Source organism: Nicotiana tabacum, chromosome 19 (assembly GCF_000715075.1).
Source record: "Nicotiana tabacum cultivar K326 chromosome 19, ASM71507v2, whole genome shotgun sequence".
In the NCBI taxonomy this organism is placed as follows: Eukaryota; Viridiplantae; Streptophyta; class Magnoliopsida; order Solanales; family Solanaceae; genus Nicotiana; species Nicotiana tabacum.
This window is the reverse complement of record NC_134098.1, coordinates 56,629,342-56,647,660: the sequence shown is the minus strand read 5'-3', so window position 1 is coordinate 56,647,660 and position 18,319 is coordinate 56,629,342. Positions and strand designations below refer to the sequence as shown.

Genomic DNA, 18,319 nt, shown 5'->3' with positions numbered 1-18,319 from the left:
TAATCTTCTATCAGGGGTAATATTTATCCATAACGGAATACCGAAAGGATAAGCTTTTTCAGGAGGCTTATTTTCAATAGAGTACTAAATAAATAAATATATTTACGGCGGAGTCTCATATGGATAAGGTTATTCAGAAAACTTATTTGTAACGGAATACTAAATGAATATCCATAATATAATATATTTATAATAATTTCTGATTAATCTTAAATATTTTTCCTATTTGGATATATCTAAATACATTCAATGAAAGCTGAAAAAATCAACCTTTAAATTACACTACAAGTCACTATTTAAGAGACCAAAATGGCAAATCAGTCAGTTGTTTTTCTCTTTCATACAGAGGGTAGTACTGCTTCATAGTTGTCCATGTTTTGCATTCCCAATAAGTCACAGCAGTAGCTGTTACCCAACAGACTATGAAAAAAGGGAAAATGAAAATTGAAAAAAAAGAAAAAGTAGAGTGAGTGGAAAAAAGGAAGAAACTTTCCCTTTTACCAAACGGCACAAAGAAAAGCGAGACTCAAATCTCAATTTTGTCAACTTCAGTGTCTAAATTTAAGCTAAACAGTTAGTGGGTTGGTTCTTGATTATTTTTGATTTGGTGTAATTTTCATTTCTGCTGATCTGTTACATTCTTGAATAAGGTCAGTGGGTTTTTTGTTTGTATCCTGCTAGAGATCTTATGTAATCTTTTGTGGGTCTTTTTTTGGTTTTGTATGCTCTGCTGAATCTGACTTTTCTTTTAGTGGGGAAAAAAGGTGAAAGGAATTTAAGGTTTATTTGTTATCATTTCTTGATCTTAAAGAACAGATTTTTATGCTTCTTATTGTAAAAAAGTTCACCCTTTTGTGGGTGTAGATGCACCTCTTTTAGGTTGTATCTACAAATTATTTCTTCCCCAGATAAGGGGATTCTGTGTTTATCTTTTAAAACTGTGATTTTGATCTCAACAAGTACAGAGTTGTAATTTTTATATCTTAGTCTTGTGATTCTGAAGTGGTAGAGCTGTTAGTTTAGTTTATTGGGAAGAACCCTTGTGGCTACTGTGGAGATCTGGGACTTGTTTAATCTGTTATGTCCCATGAGAACTTTCTTCCCTTCAGAATCTTGTAAAGAAACACACCTCAAATCTATTAATCCTCAGTCATGGCTCCAAGTTGAAAGAGGCAAGCTTTCCAAATTTTCATCTGAATCTACTTCTTCCATGTAAGTATAAAAGCTGCAATTTTGTTGTAATTTCCTTTTTCTTTTATTCTAAGCAGATACTACTATAGTTGTTGTATTCATGTTATTGAACCTTGGAAAAATTATCTTGTGGTGCTTGTAGAGAGACCCTGATCAAGGTCCCCGAACCGCCAATTCTTCCGTTTTTTAAACCTGTTGATTATGTAGAAGTTTTAGCAAAAATCCATGAACAACTCGAGTCATGTTCGCCACAAGATAGGTCGACTCTGTATTTGCTGCAGTTTCAGGTATTTAAGGGTTTGGGGGAAGTTAAATTAATGAGGAGAAGCCTTCGTTCAGCTTGGTCGAAAGCAAGCACAGTATATGAAAAACTTGTATTCGGGGCCTGGTTGAAATACGAGAAGCAAGATGAAGAGCTCATTTCTGACTTGCTTTCTACTTGTGGTAAATGTGCAAAGGAGTTTGGAGCAATAGACATAGCATTCGAAATGCCTGCTTATAAGATATTAAGCTCTCCAGGAGTTGTTGCAACAAATGAGGATCCTTGTCCAAGAACTGTTTCTTTTAGGATTGGTGATGAGAAAATAGCGTGCAATAGGCAGAAAATTGCCGGTCTTTCAGCTCCATTTCATGCCATGCTCAATGGTTGTTTCACAGAATCGTTATGCGAGGAAATAGATTTGTCTGAAAACGATATTTCACCATTGGCGATGAGGGTGATCAGTGAATTCAGCTCAACCGGTTTATTGGATGAAATATCTGCTGATCTTCTGTTGGAAATATTGGTATTTGCCAATAAGTTTTGTTGTGAAAGCCTCAAGGATGCTTGTGACCGAAAGCTTGCGTCTTTAGTTTGCTGCCGACAAGATGCTTTAGAACTCCTGGAATGTGCCCTTGAAGAGAATTCCCCTGTCCTTGCTGCGTCATGTTTGCAAGTATTTCTACGCGAACTCCCAGATTCTCTGAAAGACAATCAGGTAGTTGAACTGTTAAGCAACACTACCAAGCAACAACGATCAATTATGATAGGTCCTGCCTCATTTTCACTCTATTGTTTGTTAAGTGAAGTTTCAATGAATCTTGACCCTAGATCAGATGAATGTGTTCGTTTTTCGGAAACACTGGTAGACTCGGCTGAAACCACCCAACAGAAAATGGTCGCATATCATCGGTTGGGATGCATTAAGTTTCTTAGAAAAGAACTTGATGAAGCTGAGCAGCTCTTTGAGGCTGCTTTTAATTTGGGTCACACTTATTCCGTAGTTGGTTTGGCTAGATTAGGTCAAGTAAGGGGTCATAAACGCTGGGCATATGAGAAACTCAGCTCTGTTATTTCTTCCTCAACTCCACTTGGATGGATGTACCAAGAGAGCTCGCTATATTGTGACGGCGAGAAGAGGTTGGATGACCTTGAGAAAGCAACTGAGCTTGATCCCACACTGACTTATCCGTACATGTATCGAGCTGCATCTTTGATGAGGAAACAAAATGTTCAAGCTGCTCTTTCAGAAATAAACAGAATCCTGGGATTCAAGCTGGCATTGGAGTGCTTGGAACTCCGCTTTTGTTTTTACCTTGTTCTAGAGGACTACCGATTAGCAATATGTGATATACAGGCAATCCTCACACTTTGCCCAGATTATCGTGTGTTTGAAGGACGAGTCGCAGCATTGCAATTACGTACTCTTCTGCGTGAGCATGTGGAGAGTTGGACAGAAGCTGATTGTTGGCTGCAGCTGTATGATAGATGGTCTTCAGTTGATGATATTGGATCTCTTTCAGTAATATACCAGATGCTTGAGTCTGATGCAGCAAAAGGTGTTCTGTACTTCAGACAGTCCCTGCTTCTCCTCCGGTAATTCCGCTTTTTGTTTATTTGAGTTGTAAAGTGCTTCACATTTTCTAGTAAGACGATTGGTTGTAGTGGCTGCTTACTATAATCTTTTCAGATGGGAAAAATTGTTCTTCACTTGTTAAGAAAATCATATTTTCGACCTCTGATGGTTTTCTGATATAATAGTGAAAACCTACAATTTCTTCGAACCCATATGGACTTTGCTAAAAACAGAAAACATTGGAAGCACGGAATCTATATAGGTGATATTAGCTAGTTAGGATTAAGGCTTATTTCTCTTCACACTTGCATTACGTCCAATGTTTACTAGGACTTTTTTTGATATGCTTAGAGATTTGTATATCAGTGTTCGGATAAGTGTGAGATCTGGGTAACCTAGTTTTAGAGAGCCTTTAATTTGTCTTAAAACACAAATTATTGAGAATGTAATGTGCCCAAAGTAGAATGTGTATAAAAGATTTATATATCCAACCCAACTAGTTTGTGATTGAAGCATAATTGATTGATAGATTGATTGAGGCTGCAGACTCTGCTAGATCTAGTTCTTGTAAATTACTGATTTCCAACAGCCTCTTCAACTCTTTACAAAATTTAGTCTTTCCTCTATAAGATTGGTTGCAAACTCTAGTATATTTATAATCATGTGACATTCATTCATTTGGTTTAACCTTGTATTCCTAAGACCGTGGCTCATGCTCTTTTCCAGTAAAACAAAAGAACTTGAAGGCCTTACTTAATCTTCTTAAGATGAATAAGTTAGGAAGATTTGAAGGTCTTGCCTAATAGTTTTTACCTTGCAATAGAATTTTCCTTCATCTGCGAGATATTCTGGAGCTCCCCTCGGTGTCTTGCCTTGAGGGAGGACTTACTCTACTTTAATCTCTTACTAGAGGACTATCTATTAGCCAATAATCAACCACCCATCAAGCAGAAACTGAGAACTGAATGTTGTTCACACTCTTTCATGCTTTATCAGATTAAATTGTCCAGATGCAGCGATGAGGAGTTTACATTTGGCTCGGCAGCACGCATCTAGTGAACATGAACGTTTGGTCTATGAGGGATGGATCTTATATGATACTGGCCACTGTGAAGAAGGTCTACAGAAAGCTGAAGAATCTATTAACATCAAGAGATCTTTTGAAGCATACTTTCTGAAAGCCTATGCTTTAGCTGACTCTAGCCCTGATGCATCTTGTTCATCAACTGTCATATCACTTCTTGAGGAAGCTTTGAGGTGCCCTTCGGATAGGCTTCGCAAGGGTCAGGTATGACACTCTCAATCCAGAATCTATATATCATTCATAAATGAACTTCTATGTTGCCGTTGAGCATTTAAATGAGGGTAGTATTGCACTTTTGAAATGGTATTAGAGCAGCGAAATCATGGTCCAAGGTTCATTTTGCCATGCCCTTAAATATTTCTCACATGCTTAGCCAAGGTGATAATTGCTTTTGAGCTCACACTAGAATTTCAAATCTATGGTTATTAATGTAAGATGAATTTTCCTGGCTAAAACTACAGATTTTGGTTGTAGATTCTTTCCTTCTGAGTTTCCTTTTTAAGTTCCTAGGACTGCTATAACTGACGTGATATAAGACCAAAAAGATATGACCTCAAGCCCTTCACGTAATATTCTTTTGAATCTTAAGGTAAGTATGTTTCATACAAAACGTCAGCAGTGCAAAGTTCATGAAAACACTTGAAAAGTGTGATATGGAAGTGCACACACTTTGGGGTTCAGTTCAATCTGATACAAATGTATTGGGGAGTTCCCTTGTTTTATGGTTATTCGGGAGTTGACAAGGAGATTTGGGAGTCTAATACATCTGTTATTTAGATACTGGCATATGCTGATGTGAAAAATCCTGTTAAGTTCCTTTCTGTATCTTTTTAGCAGTTGTTCTACTACTACAATTGTGCATTTGTGAATGACATGTTTTACTTTATTGAACTTGGGTAGGCCCTGAACAATCTTGGCAGTGTGTACGTAGACTGCGGTAAATTGGATGCTGCAGCTGATTGCTACATTAATGCCCTTAAAATCCGGCATACCCGGGCTCACCAAGGTCTTGCTCGTGTCCATTTCTTGAGAAATGATAAGGTGGCTGCTTATGACGAGATGACTAAACTGATTGAGAAGGCAAAAAATAATGCATCTGCCTATGAGAAGAGATCAGAGTACTCTGACCGTGACCGCACAAAGGCAGACCTTGAGATGGTCACTCGTCTAGATCCTCTTAGAGTTTACCCTTACAGATATCGTGCTGCAGGTAAAAGTTCTCTTTTTTTCCACCCTTTCTTCTGTTTTAGTTTTATTCGTCTTGACCTGAAGAAGAAAAATTCAAGAATGTTCTACATTCTCTGCACTTATATATAGAGATCTATATTCAAATTCTCTACTAATAGTAATTATTTTCGAGTTACTAATTGGAAGTTGGAACACAAATTCTGTATTTGATCTTGATTTTACATAATAACATATACAAATAGTAAATCGAGATGCCCCTTTATGAGAAATGTTAACCTTCCCTCTATCTTTCTGTTTTTAGTTGGCCTAGTATTTCCGGTATTTGTAAATAAGTTATATGCACTAACAATTTAGAAATCTAATTATATCAGGTTAGTCGAAGCTTTCACCAGTTTACCTATTAATTCTTATTTTCTGGTAGTAATTATTACCTTACAACTAACCTGATTGTTTTTAAGGCGGCTGCGCATAAAACTTAAACTCGTTTGATTAACGGTTGTTAATTGGTGATAGTTCTGATGGACAATCACAAGGAGAATGAAGCAATTGCAGAACTGTCAAGGGCCATTGCATTTAAAGCGGATCTTCATCTTCTACACCTTCGCGCTGCATTTCATGAGCACATAGGTGATGTTATGGGTGCGTTGAGAGATTGTCGAGCAGCTCTCTCCGTTGACCCGAACCATCAAGAAATGCTGGAACTTCATAGTCGTGTAAACAGCCAAGAGCCTTGAAGAAAATGAGCCAGAAGATATGCAAATGACAATAGGAGGGGAGGGAGTGAAATTGAAAAGCTTTTCCTTTTTCCCCTTTTTCACCTTCCCCCAAAATTTTCCTCCATTGTATATCATACTGAGCCTCCTCTCCATGTTTATCCTAATTCCAAAATTTTTGTAATATGCTCCCAAATTCTTTGTTAATATAATTTATATTTAACGAAAATCTTTACTCTCTCTCTCAAAAACACACACACACACACATGAAGGCACATTAGCATTAATTTAAGTTTTGTACTTAATTCACACGCTTCTATGTTAATTATTGTGTATCAACCATGGTTTTAAATAGAATTTCTGCCAAACTTCAGCACTCTGGAAAAGTATTTCTCCAAATTGTTCCGGATGTTCCGAATATATTATATTATGGATGTTTATTTAGTATTCCGTTGTAAATAAGCTTCCTGAAGAAGCTTATCCATATGGGATTCCACCGTAAATATGTTTATCTATTTAGTACTATATTGGAAATAAGCTTCCTGAAGAAGCTTATCCTTTCGGTACTCCGTTATAGATAAATATTACCCCCGATAGAAGATTACATATATCCGGTACAATAGCAGCTTACACAACAGCTTGGAGTAGTAGCTTACACAACAGCTTGCAGTAGCAGCTTACACATCAGCTTCCTTTCTTCTATAAATAGAGGAGATTTCAGTTCATTATGTACATCAGTTTAAAATTGAGTAATATATTAGTTTCTCTCTATACTTGTCTTTACTTTACAGTCTTTATTTTATAACACGTTATCAGCACGAGACTCTATCATCTCGAGCAAATACTTTGAAAGTATTAGAGGTACGAACTTTCTTTTTCTAAATAATGTCAAATCTTTCTAATTTGTAGCCCTGGTTATATCGGGCAAAAATACATGTCTTGGGTGCTTGATGCTGAAATTCATCTTGATGTGATGGGTCTGGCAGACACCATCAAGGACAAAAATCAAGCATCAAACCAAGACCATGCCAAAGCAATGATATTCCATACCATCACCTTGATGAAGGCTTGAAAATGAAATATCTCACTATTAAAGATCCAGTCATACTGTGGAGTAATTTGAAAGATAGATATGACCACCTGAAGATGGTCGTTCTTCCACATGCACGTTATGATTGGACTCATCTAAGGCTACATGATTTTAAATCTATCAGTGAGTATAATTCTGCTATGTTCACAATTATTTTTTAATTAAAATTATGTGGTGATAATATTACTGATCATGATATGTTGGAGAAAACTTTCACCACTTTTCATGCCTCGAATATGCTCATGCAGCAGTAATATCGAGAGATGAGATTCAAAAAATATTCTGAACTTATCTCACATCTTCTTATAGCCGAGCAACATAATGGACTATTAATGAAAAACCATGAAAGCCGACCTACTGGTTCTTATTCATTCCCTGAAATGGATGTGATGAACTTCCACTAAGCTAAGCGTGGAAGAGGCCGTGGCCCCAATCGTGGTCATGGCTATGGTCGGGGAAGAAACTTTAATTATGGTAATAATAATGCACCAAAGAACCCTCCTCACCACCAGCAGTGGAAAAGGAAGGAACAAAAGCATGAAGCGGTGTAAGCAACAAATGCATAAAATGCTTGCTATAGATATGGAGGAAAAGGACACTGGTTACGTACTTGCCGTACGCCAAAGCACCTGGTTGAGCTTTATCAAGCCTCCTTAAAGAAGACAGAGAAAAATGCTGAAGTAAATTTTATTTCTGAAGATAATTTAGATTTCATGCATTTGGATGTAGCTGATTACTTTGCACTCCCGGTAGGAGAAACATGTCATGTGATCGGTGATGAATCCATAGAAATGTAAATATTTTAATTTTTGTTGATTGTAGTAGATAGTATGGTTATGTAATTGTTGTACATAAATAAAAGTTGTGCTTTGATAATGATGTTTACTATCATATTTATTTTGTTTATGTCATTTTGAAGAATATGGATAATGCTCAAATTATGTTTGGATCAAAGACCAATCATGAAGATATTTGTGTAATTGATAGTGGAACAACTCATGCCATATTCAAAGATCAGAAATACTTTTCTTATTTGCATAAGGAAAAAGCAAATGTTTCAACAATTTCTGGTAATATAAGTTTGATTGAATACTCCGGAAGAGCCACTATATTTTTGTCTAAGGAAACAAAACTTATTGTAGACAATGCATTATTCTCCTCCAAATCCCGAAGAAACTTATTGAGTTTTATAGATATCTGCCGAAATGGGTATCATGTTGATACGATAGATGAAATGAATGTGGAATATTTTTGTATTACAAAGAATATTTTTGGCCAGAAGTGCATTGTAGAAAAGTTACCAACTTTATCTTCTCGCTTATACTATTCAAAGATTAGTACAATTGAAGCACACTCTATCATAAATCATAAATTTACTGATTCAAATATTTTTGTGCTTTGGCATGGTCGTTTGGGGCATCCTGGATCAGTAATGATGAGATGAATCACTGAAAATTCAAGTGGGCATCCATTAAAGAACCTAAAGATTAAAGAACCTGAAGATTCTTACGAATGATGAATTTTCTTGTGATGCTTGTTATCAAGGCAAAATAATCACTAGACCATCACCAATGAAGGTTGACGTTGAATCCCCTACCTTTTTAGAATGTATACATGGGGATATATGTGTACCTATTCACCCACAAAGTGGACTGTTTAGATATTTTATGATCATAATAGATGTATCTTCAAGATGGTCTCATGTGTATCATCTCGCAACCTGACATTTGCAAAGCTATTAGCCCAAATAATTCGATTAAGGGCACAATTCCCATATTATCCTATAAAGTCTATTCACCTTGATAATGCTGAAGAATTCTCATCTCAAGCTTTTGATGATTACTGTCTATTAGTTGGGATAAAAGTTGAACATCCTGTAGCATATGTTCATACTCAAAATGGCCTTGCAGAATCATTTATTAAACGTTTACAATTGATAACAAGACTACTACTTAAGAAAATAAAGTTGCCCACTACTGTTTGGGGCCATGCTATCTTGCGTGCAACATCACTTATCCATCTCAGACCGACACATTATAATAAATATTCTCCGTCATAATTAGTTTTTGGTCATGAACCAAATATTGTCCATCTATGAATTTTTGGATGTGCTATATATGTGCCAGTAGCACCACCACAACGCAGTAAGATGGGCCCACAAAGAAGGTTAGGAATATATATTGGGTTTGAATCACCCTTTATTATTCGCTATCTTGAACCATTGTAGGAGATTTATTTACTTCTCGATTTGCAGATTGTCGGTTTGATGAAATAAATTTTCCACAATTAAGGGGAGAGAAAAAGGAAATCAAAAAAAAAAAATTGTGTGAAAAGTTTCATCATTATCTCATTTTGATACACGTACCCCTATATGTAATCAGGAGGTCCAGAAGATCATCCATTTACAAAATATAGCAAATCAAATGCCAGGCGCATTTACTGATTTGAAAAGGATAACTAAGTCACATATCCCTGTAGAGAATGTGCCTATCCGAATTGATATCCCAGCAGGACCATCTACTAGCGTGAGAGCTAGTGAACCTAAAGCACTCCTGAAACATGGTAGGCCTTTGGGTTCTACGGATCGAAATTCTTGAAAAAGAAAATCGGCAAATGATCAAAACGATACTATGAAGGGATCTCCTGAAGAGACCCAAGATCTAATTAGTTTTGAGATTCCTGAAGAAATCAATGAACCGGAGACTTAAGTGAGTGAGGAACTTTTAATAAGTTCTACTGGTGATGGGATTAATTTAAATCAATCTAAAATAGTGGTGGATAATATTTTTGCATATAATATTGCACTTAACATTATGCAAGATAGTAAGAATCTTGAACCCTAATATGTTGAAGAATATCGACAAAGATCTGATTGGCCAAAATGGTAAGAGGCAATTCAATCAGAATTGAACGCACTTGCTAAAAAGGAGATATTTGGACCAGTAGTCCAAACACCTGCTAGTATAAAACCAGTTGATCATAAATGGATTTTTATGCGAAAAAAGAATGATAAAATAAAATTGAAAGATACAAAGCTCGCCTTGTCGCACAAGGATTCTCACAACGACCTGGAGTCGATTTTGATGAAACATATTCACCTGTTATGGATGCCATAACATTTCGATATCTCATCAGTTTAGCACTACATGAAAAACTTGAAATACATCTAATGGATGTAGTTACAACTTATCTGTATGGTTCACTTGATAATGAAATTTATATGAAAATATCTGAAAGATTTAAAATGCCTGAAGAAAATTTAAAATCTCGGGAAATGTATTCAATCAGATTACAAAGATTTTTGTATGATTTAAAGCAATCTGGGCGCATGTGGTATAATTGCCTTAGTGAATATTTACTGAAAGAGGGTTACACAAATGATGTTATGTATCCATATATTTTTGTAAAGAAAATGACATCAGAATTTGTTATACTTGCAGTTTATGTTGATGACATAAATCTTGTTGGAACTCCGGAATAGCTCCAAAAGGCAATCGAGTATTTTAAGAAAGAATTTGAGATGAAAGATCTTGGAAAGACAAAACTTTGTCTTGGTCTGGAAATTGAACATTTAGCAGACGAGATCTTTATCCATCAATCTGCCTATACAAAAAGGTTCTTAAAATGCTTTTATATGGACAAATCGCACTCATTGAGTACACCAATGATTGTTCGATCACTTGAAGTGAATAAGGATCTGTTCCGACCTCCAGAAGGGGATGAGGAACTCCTTGGTCTCGAAATACCTTATCTTAGTGCAATTGGTGCACTTATGTATCTTGCTAATGCTACAAGGCATGACATAGCATTTTCTATTAATTTACTAGCAAGATATAGCTCTTCTCCTACATGGAGACATTGGAACGAGATTAAGCATATATTGCGATATTTAAAGGGAACTCTTGATATAGGTTTATTTTATTCTAACAAAGGTAGTGCAGATGTTATTGGTTATGCAGATGCAAGTTATTTATCTGATCCACATAAAGCTCGATCTCAAACTGGGTACGTGTTTATATATGGAGGTACTGTCATATCATGGCGATCCACAAAGTAATATATTGTTGCTACTTATTCAAATCATACCGAGATAATAGCTATTCATAAAGCAAGCAGGGAATACATATGGTTGAGATCAGCGGTTCATTTTATTCAAGGAAAATGTGATTTGGAATGTGATAAAAGATCAACAATTTTATACGAAGACAATGCTACATGCATAGCCCAATTAAAGGGAGGATTTATAAAAGGAGATAGAATGAAGCACATTTCATCAAAATTATTCTACACACATGATCTTCAGAAAAATGGTGATATTGATGTGCAACAAATCCGTTTAAGTGACAATCCTGTAGATTTATTCACTAAATCTTTGCCAACTTTAACTTTTGAGAAGATGGTATACAAGATTGAAATGCAGAGACTCAAATATTTGAAACGAGATTTTTATCAGGGGGAGTAAAATACGTGCTATACTCTTTTTCCCTTACTAAAGTTTTTTCCCACAGGGTTTTTCTTATAAGATTTTTAATGAGACAACTAGTTATGCGTATTACTAAATATGTGTACTCTTTTTCCTTCACTAGGATTTTTTCCCACGAGTTTTTTCCTAGTAAGGTTTTAATGAGGCACACTATCTTTTAATGAACATCCAAGGGAGAGTGTTATGAATATATTATATTATGGATGTTCATTTAGTACTCCGTTGAAAATAAGCTTCCTGAAGAAGCTTATCCATATGGGACTCCGCCGTAAATATGTTTATCTATTTAGTATTCTATTGGAAATAAGCCTCCTGAAGAAGCTTATCCTTTTGGTACTCCGTTATGGATAAATATTATCCCCGATAGAAGATTACCTATATCTGGTACAATGAGCTTATCCTTTCGGTACTCCATTATGGATAAATATATTACCCCCGGTAGAAGATTATCTATATTTGGTACAATAACAACTTACACAGCAGCTTACAAGCAACTTACACAACAGCTTGCAGTAGCAGCTTACACAACAATTTCCTTTCTTCTATAAATAGAGAAAATTTCAGTTCATTATGCACATCACTTTGAAATTGAATAATATATAAGTTTTTACTATACTTGTCTTTATTTTATAGTCTTTATTTTATAACACTGGATTCATTTTTTGAAGTAATAGCACTTCGATTCTAATTTTGTTTCTCATGCTTAAAAACAGTATCTTCGTTACCAAATTGAAAGTTCTACTAAGCATATTAGCAGTCAAACAGTCAACTTAATTACTCCATTAGTTTTAATTTATTCGAGGTAGTTTGACTTGTATACAATTGAATGAAATTATTTTTAAAATTTGTGGTCTTAAAAGCTTAAACAGTAAAAGTTTTGGGACCATGACATTTGTGTGACTATAAAAGCTTCTTATTAAAGCTAAATTGGATAAAATGTAATGTTTAAAGTTGAATTGTATCCAAATAAAAAAAAATGTCATTCTTTTTGAAATGAAACAATTAAAAAAGTGTGCCATATAAGTTCAAACGGATGGAATATTTTTTCTAATGAAATCAGAAGTAAATATACTTTGTTGATTTTAAAGCATGGTTAAGCGAAAACTGTTACAGTATAATACATTTAGGAAAATTTTACCTCCTATAGCAAAAGTATATACCCTATTTATTATAAACCAAAACTATTTTAAAATATTATTTTCTATAGCCACCTTTTATATTTTATAGCAAAATAGGTATTTATGGTATACCCTACCATTTATGCGTGAAATACGCTATTTATGTTTTTTCTCTCTCTTTCTTTTAGTTAACACACGATTCTCTCTCAAAATCTCAGCAAAATATTTCTTCAATCTCTCTCTCTTCTCTCCTTCGAGCAAAATACTTCCTTCTAATATGGTCGAATCCTTCATTTTCCTCTCGTTGCTGTCTAAAGTTTAAGCATAATTAATCTAAAAACATTCAAGGCTTTAAGTTATGAATCCCTTATCTCCAAGTAATTATGTTTCAAAATCTCCACTGTCTGATTACGGCGAAAAGTCGGCAACTGGAATCCCTGTGGCAGCAGCGAGCTATTCTCTTAGGCGAACAGAGAAGATTTGAACGCCGAGTTTTTGTTTGTCTTCATTTGTAATTTTAATACAATATATTTAATATTTTGCTTGGCCGAAAAACGTCATCTCCGACAAACTTTCTTCTCTTCTTTGCTATTTAGTCACATACAATGATACAAATACGTTGTATTATATATAAATTCACTCAAACATATTGTATTTTTGTATAAATATATTATTTTTTTGCATGTATTTATGTATTTTGAAGGTTTGTATTTTTTTAATACAACTGAATACCCCTGTATTCATGCATACTATACTTTCAATATGCATGAATACATGATATAAACATTGAAATACACTGAATACAAATATTGAAATAGAACAGAATATAACTAGTGAATACATTTAATTTTAAAATACAGTTAAATATAGTATAATACACTAAATACAAATAGAAATACAGTGAATACAACCAATGAAATATACTGAATATAACAGTAATAACATGTATTAGGAATAACTAAAATACTGTTAATATAAATACATTTGAATACACTGAATACAAAATAGTGAATACAGTAAATACAAACATTGAATCTAATGAATGTAACAGTAAAAAAATAAATATTGATACACACTAAATACAACAATTAAATACAATAATTATATACAATTGAAAAATTATTATAATTAATTGGATTGATAATGAGGCGTGTTAGAATTGATTTTGTTGAGTTATATTAGGAGTGTATCACACTAATTGATCCTTCTTCCGTTATTAGACAGCTGGACATACCTATTTTTAAGGTGATTGCCGTTACTGTATTCATGAATACATGGCGCGAATACATGTGATTGTGAATAAAGTCGCGTACAGCTATAACCCCCTATTTTTTAGGCGACTTTTGCTACTGTATTCATGAATACAGTAGCGCGAATATAGCGAATACACTACCGTAACAACTGAATAGTAGCTATATGAAGTAATTATGTATATGGTAGCTATAGAAATTAATAGCCACTGAACAATAGTGGTTTCTGAAAATTCCTTTACATTTATGGGCAAACATTATCCGTTTTAGCCCATAATTAATTTTCTTACCCGCTTTAACCCCCACCATCACTGCGTCCTTTGGATCATCGGCAACGTTTTCTGCTCTTGCTCAAACAGCTGGCCAGAGTTTAGTTCCGAGAATCCAACATCTCTTTTGTTTGTTTGCTGCATTGGTAGGACTTGTATTCAAGGAAAATAGCTGTTAATCACATCTTAAATATAGTTTTATGAGATTATAAATGAATTTTGTGATTGTTAAATATTTTAACAAATTAATGATTAGGGTTCATTGTGGATGTCATTTTTGAAGGTGTGGTTAAAATTTGGAGCTAATTAGTGATGTTTTCTATAACGGTGTAAAAGTAAGTATATATGAAGCAGGATCCCTTTAATTATAAAGTTAACTTTTATTTAAAAATAGACTACCGACTTCATAGGAACCGATGTGATCCTTTCATCCATGTGAAGAATGCACTCCTTCATAAAAGTTCAACATATGAATTTTTACCTCCAAATATTAAAGCAATAAGTAAGTTTTTGCGCTCTCCGTTCTTTTTTGTGTGTATTAATTGCTGACATATGTTGAATATTCTAATATCATTGTAGGCAGGTAGGTTCTTGAAACGACTCGACTTGTCGTTTTAAGAATTAACGTTCCGTTCAGCGACTTAAGGTCCCGAGCAACTTTGTAATATGTATTATGACCCGCGTGTGTGGTCGAGTTTGGTTTTCGAAAGATTCAGAATTAAATTGAAAGAACAATTCTTATTTTTGAAATTTAAATGAAAAGAGTTGACCGGAGTTTGACTTTTGAGCAAATGACTCCGGAATGGAATTTTGATGATGTCAATAGCTTCGTATGATAATTTGGGACTTAGGCGTATGTCCGGATTTGGATTTGGAACTCCGTAGGACAATTCGACGCATTTTGGCGAAAGTTAGAAAATGAAAGATATTTAGAAAGTTTGACCGGGAGTTGACTTTATTGATATTGGGGTCGGAATTCAATTCTGGAAAATAGAACAGCTCCATTATATCATTTATGACTTGCATGTAAAATTTAAAGTTATTACGGATTGATTTGATACGTTTTGGCACAAGATATAGAATTTGGAAAATTTCATAAACTCATAAGTTAGATTCGAGGTGCGATTCGTTGTTTCAGTGTTGTTTGATGTGATTTGAGGCCTCAACTAAGTTCATAATATGTTATGGGACTTGTTGGTATATTCGAACGGGGTCCCGAGTGGCTCGGGTGAGTTTCGGAGTAGTTTCGGACCATTTCTAGGCCATTTTTAACTGTTGGTTTTTGGCTACAGCTGTGTGCATCGCAGAAATATCTGTTGCATATGGTTGACTTTGGAAACTTATATCTTGTAATATGTAAGGAATTTGGAGATACTTCAAAAATAAAAGTTGTAGCCCTTTGAGTCTAGTTTCTAGAAATATAAACCATTCACCATTTGGACATTTGTACAGAAAGTTATGATCGATTAGCTTAAGCCTAGTATTGAGTTATTTTGCCTGGCAGTGTGCATCGCAGAAATTTCTACTGCACATGTCTGACTTTGAGAACTTATATCTTGCCATATATAAAGAATTGGAAGAGTTTTTATCAAAGGACTATATCCGTATTGAAATTTCAGAGCTATAGCAAAACGAATCGTCGAATTCGGACATTGTATGAGAGAGTTATGCCTATTTCCGTATCAGGAAAGACTGTTATTTTTCTGGGGCTGATGCAAATCGCAGGTGTCAAATGTAATTTATAAGTCTCAAATGTCAAATGAGACTTGCGTGGACAGATTCTTAAAATGGGGGTTTCGGCCATTTTAACATATTTGGAGCTTTGGAGCTCAGGTTGAAGAGATTTTTGAGACAATTTTCACCATGTGGATTGGGGTAAGTGTTCTATATCCAAAAGTGATTATACTTCATGATTCCATGGTTATTTTCATCAATAAATCAAATGGAAGAAATCGGAGAAATTTGTAAAACTCTTCAAGAACGAAAATTTAAGATTTGGAGGTCGAGTTGTTATCGGAATTTGATAAAATTGGTATGGTTGAACACGTATCGGAATGGGTGATTGGGTTTCGTGAAAATTCTGTCGAGTCCGAGAGGCGGGCCCCGCATTGACTTTTGGCTGATTTTTTAATGTAAATTTTTAAGTCAACGTTTTATTATCCGGAATTATTTTCGATAAAATTTAATGAAGTTATACAATTAATTTGGATTGATTTGAGTTGTCCGGAGGTCAATTCAAGCAAGAAGGTTATTTTGAAATATCGGCCTAACTTTAAAAAGGTAAGTATCTTGCCTAACCTTATGTGAGAAAATTTTTCCTTAGGGATTGAGTCTTATGAGGAAATTGTGTGATTGAAAATCATGTATGCGAGGTGACGGGTACGTACTTGGTTTATATGTGCAATTTATACCGGTTAAAATTTGTAGACACCCTTATGTATTAAATTGGAAAATTGTTGGAACTTAGTGAATCCTTGATTTGTCATGCCTCATTCCTTGTTTGTCGAGTTTGTATTTTATATGATAATTTGGGGTGATTACCACTTGGATTTTTATGTAAATTTCGTGGGTTTGTTGATTTGATATTTCTTGGAATTAATTACATTATGGATTTTTCATCTGCAAATAATTAAATAAGTTTAAAAAGAGGCATTTGTATATTTATCTGAAATTTGGATTTAAGAAGGCGTTGTCCTATGCTGAGCTATTTTTCCATCCTAGTTAACGTTTGTGAGGTTTTATATACGTTGTGTGAGCCTTGGGGCTATTTGCTGTGAAATTTAATTGATTACGTTGTACTCTTGGAAAAGTTGTGGCCTACGAGCAATTTGTAATTACGAGTTGATTATGTGGTATTGTTGTGATAATCTTTTGTGTAAATTATTGTGTGATTTGGGTTACTGTTGTACGACGTATAAGGGTGGCATTCCATTGTTAATATTATGCATGTATAAGGGTGACATTTCATTGTTGTTATGTGTGTTGGGATATTGTCTGGGTGGATTGATAAGGAAGGTTATTAAACAGAGCGATAATGGAGGCTATTATAGGAGCGATAAGGGTGGCTATTGATATTGTCAGGGCGGAGGGATAAGGGTGGCTATTATTATGGAGTGATACAGGTAGCTATAGGAGAGATAAGGATGACTATTGTCAGGGATGATACGTGATGATGTGGGATTATTGTGTTGGTGATTTTTATATGATGTTGTGATATTCCTGGTGTTTATTTTTATCTCTTGTGCAATTTGTCTTGTTGTTTCGGTAAACTTGATAATAGTCTGATTCATGTTGAAATTGTGAGCCTGTGGCTATTGCCGGACGGTTTATATTATTGGCACGTTAGTTGTTCGTGCAGTTATGAAAGAAATGTGGGCACAAGGTGGTAGAAAAAATATGATAAATGTGGGCACGAGGTGCCGAGGAAAATATGATCATTTTGTTATGGGCACGTGAGTTGTCCGTGCAGTTATGAAAGAAATATGGGCACGATGTGCCGAGGAAAGCATGATGATTTTATTATTGGCGCGTGAGTTGTCCATGCGGTTATGACAGAAATATGGGCACGAGGTGCCGTAAGTGGGCTGAGACCCGTAATTTTTATAATTATGAAATAAGGTGTCACATGGTGACTTTTACTTGAAAGGAATTATATTCGAAAGATTTTATATATTCATAAGATATTTATTTGGAAGAAGTATATTCGAGTTATATTTAATTGAAAGGATTATATTCTAATAACTTTTATTTGAAAAACTTATGGATAAATGATGTATATTTTGAAGGACTTGATTAATTGGTTGTACTTGGTTTAATAATTATTTGAGCAATATTTATGGTGTTCTTGCTGCCTTGTTGTTTATATCACTAGTTGATTATTGTTGCTATCACTGCTATTTGTCTTTCTATTATTTTTGTATGCTATATTGCATAAGTTATTTGACTAGTGAGTGTCTTGACTGTAACTCGTCACTACTCCAGCGAGGTTAGTCTTGATACTTACTGGGTATCGACTGTGGTGTAGTCATACTAGACTTCTATACATTTTTGTGCAGAGCAAGGTATTGGAGATATCAGATTCGGACAGAGGTTAGAATG

At 34.8% G+C, this 18,319-nt stretch overlaps 1 protein-coding gene across 1 annotated transcript; it reads left to right on the top strand.

Annotated features, from left to right (window-relative positions):
- The first annotated feature begins 302 nt into the window (after positions 1-302).
- On the top strand, positions 303-6,240 carry LOC107767601 (ETO1-like protein 1). The gene is made up of 5 exons (XM_016586656.2): positions 303-1,212; positions 1,334-3,046; positions 4,023-4,314; positions 5,011-5,320; positions 5,812-6,240. The coding sequence occupies exons 1-5, from the start codon at positions 1,088-1,090 to the stop codon at positions 6,030-6,032; spliced, it is 2,661 nt and encodes an 886-aa protein (XP_016442142.1). The 5' UTR covers positions 303-1,087; the 3' UTR covers positions 6,033-6,240.
- The last annotated feature ends 12,079 nt before the right edge of the window (positions 6,241-18,319 follow it).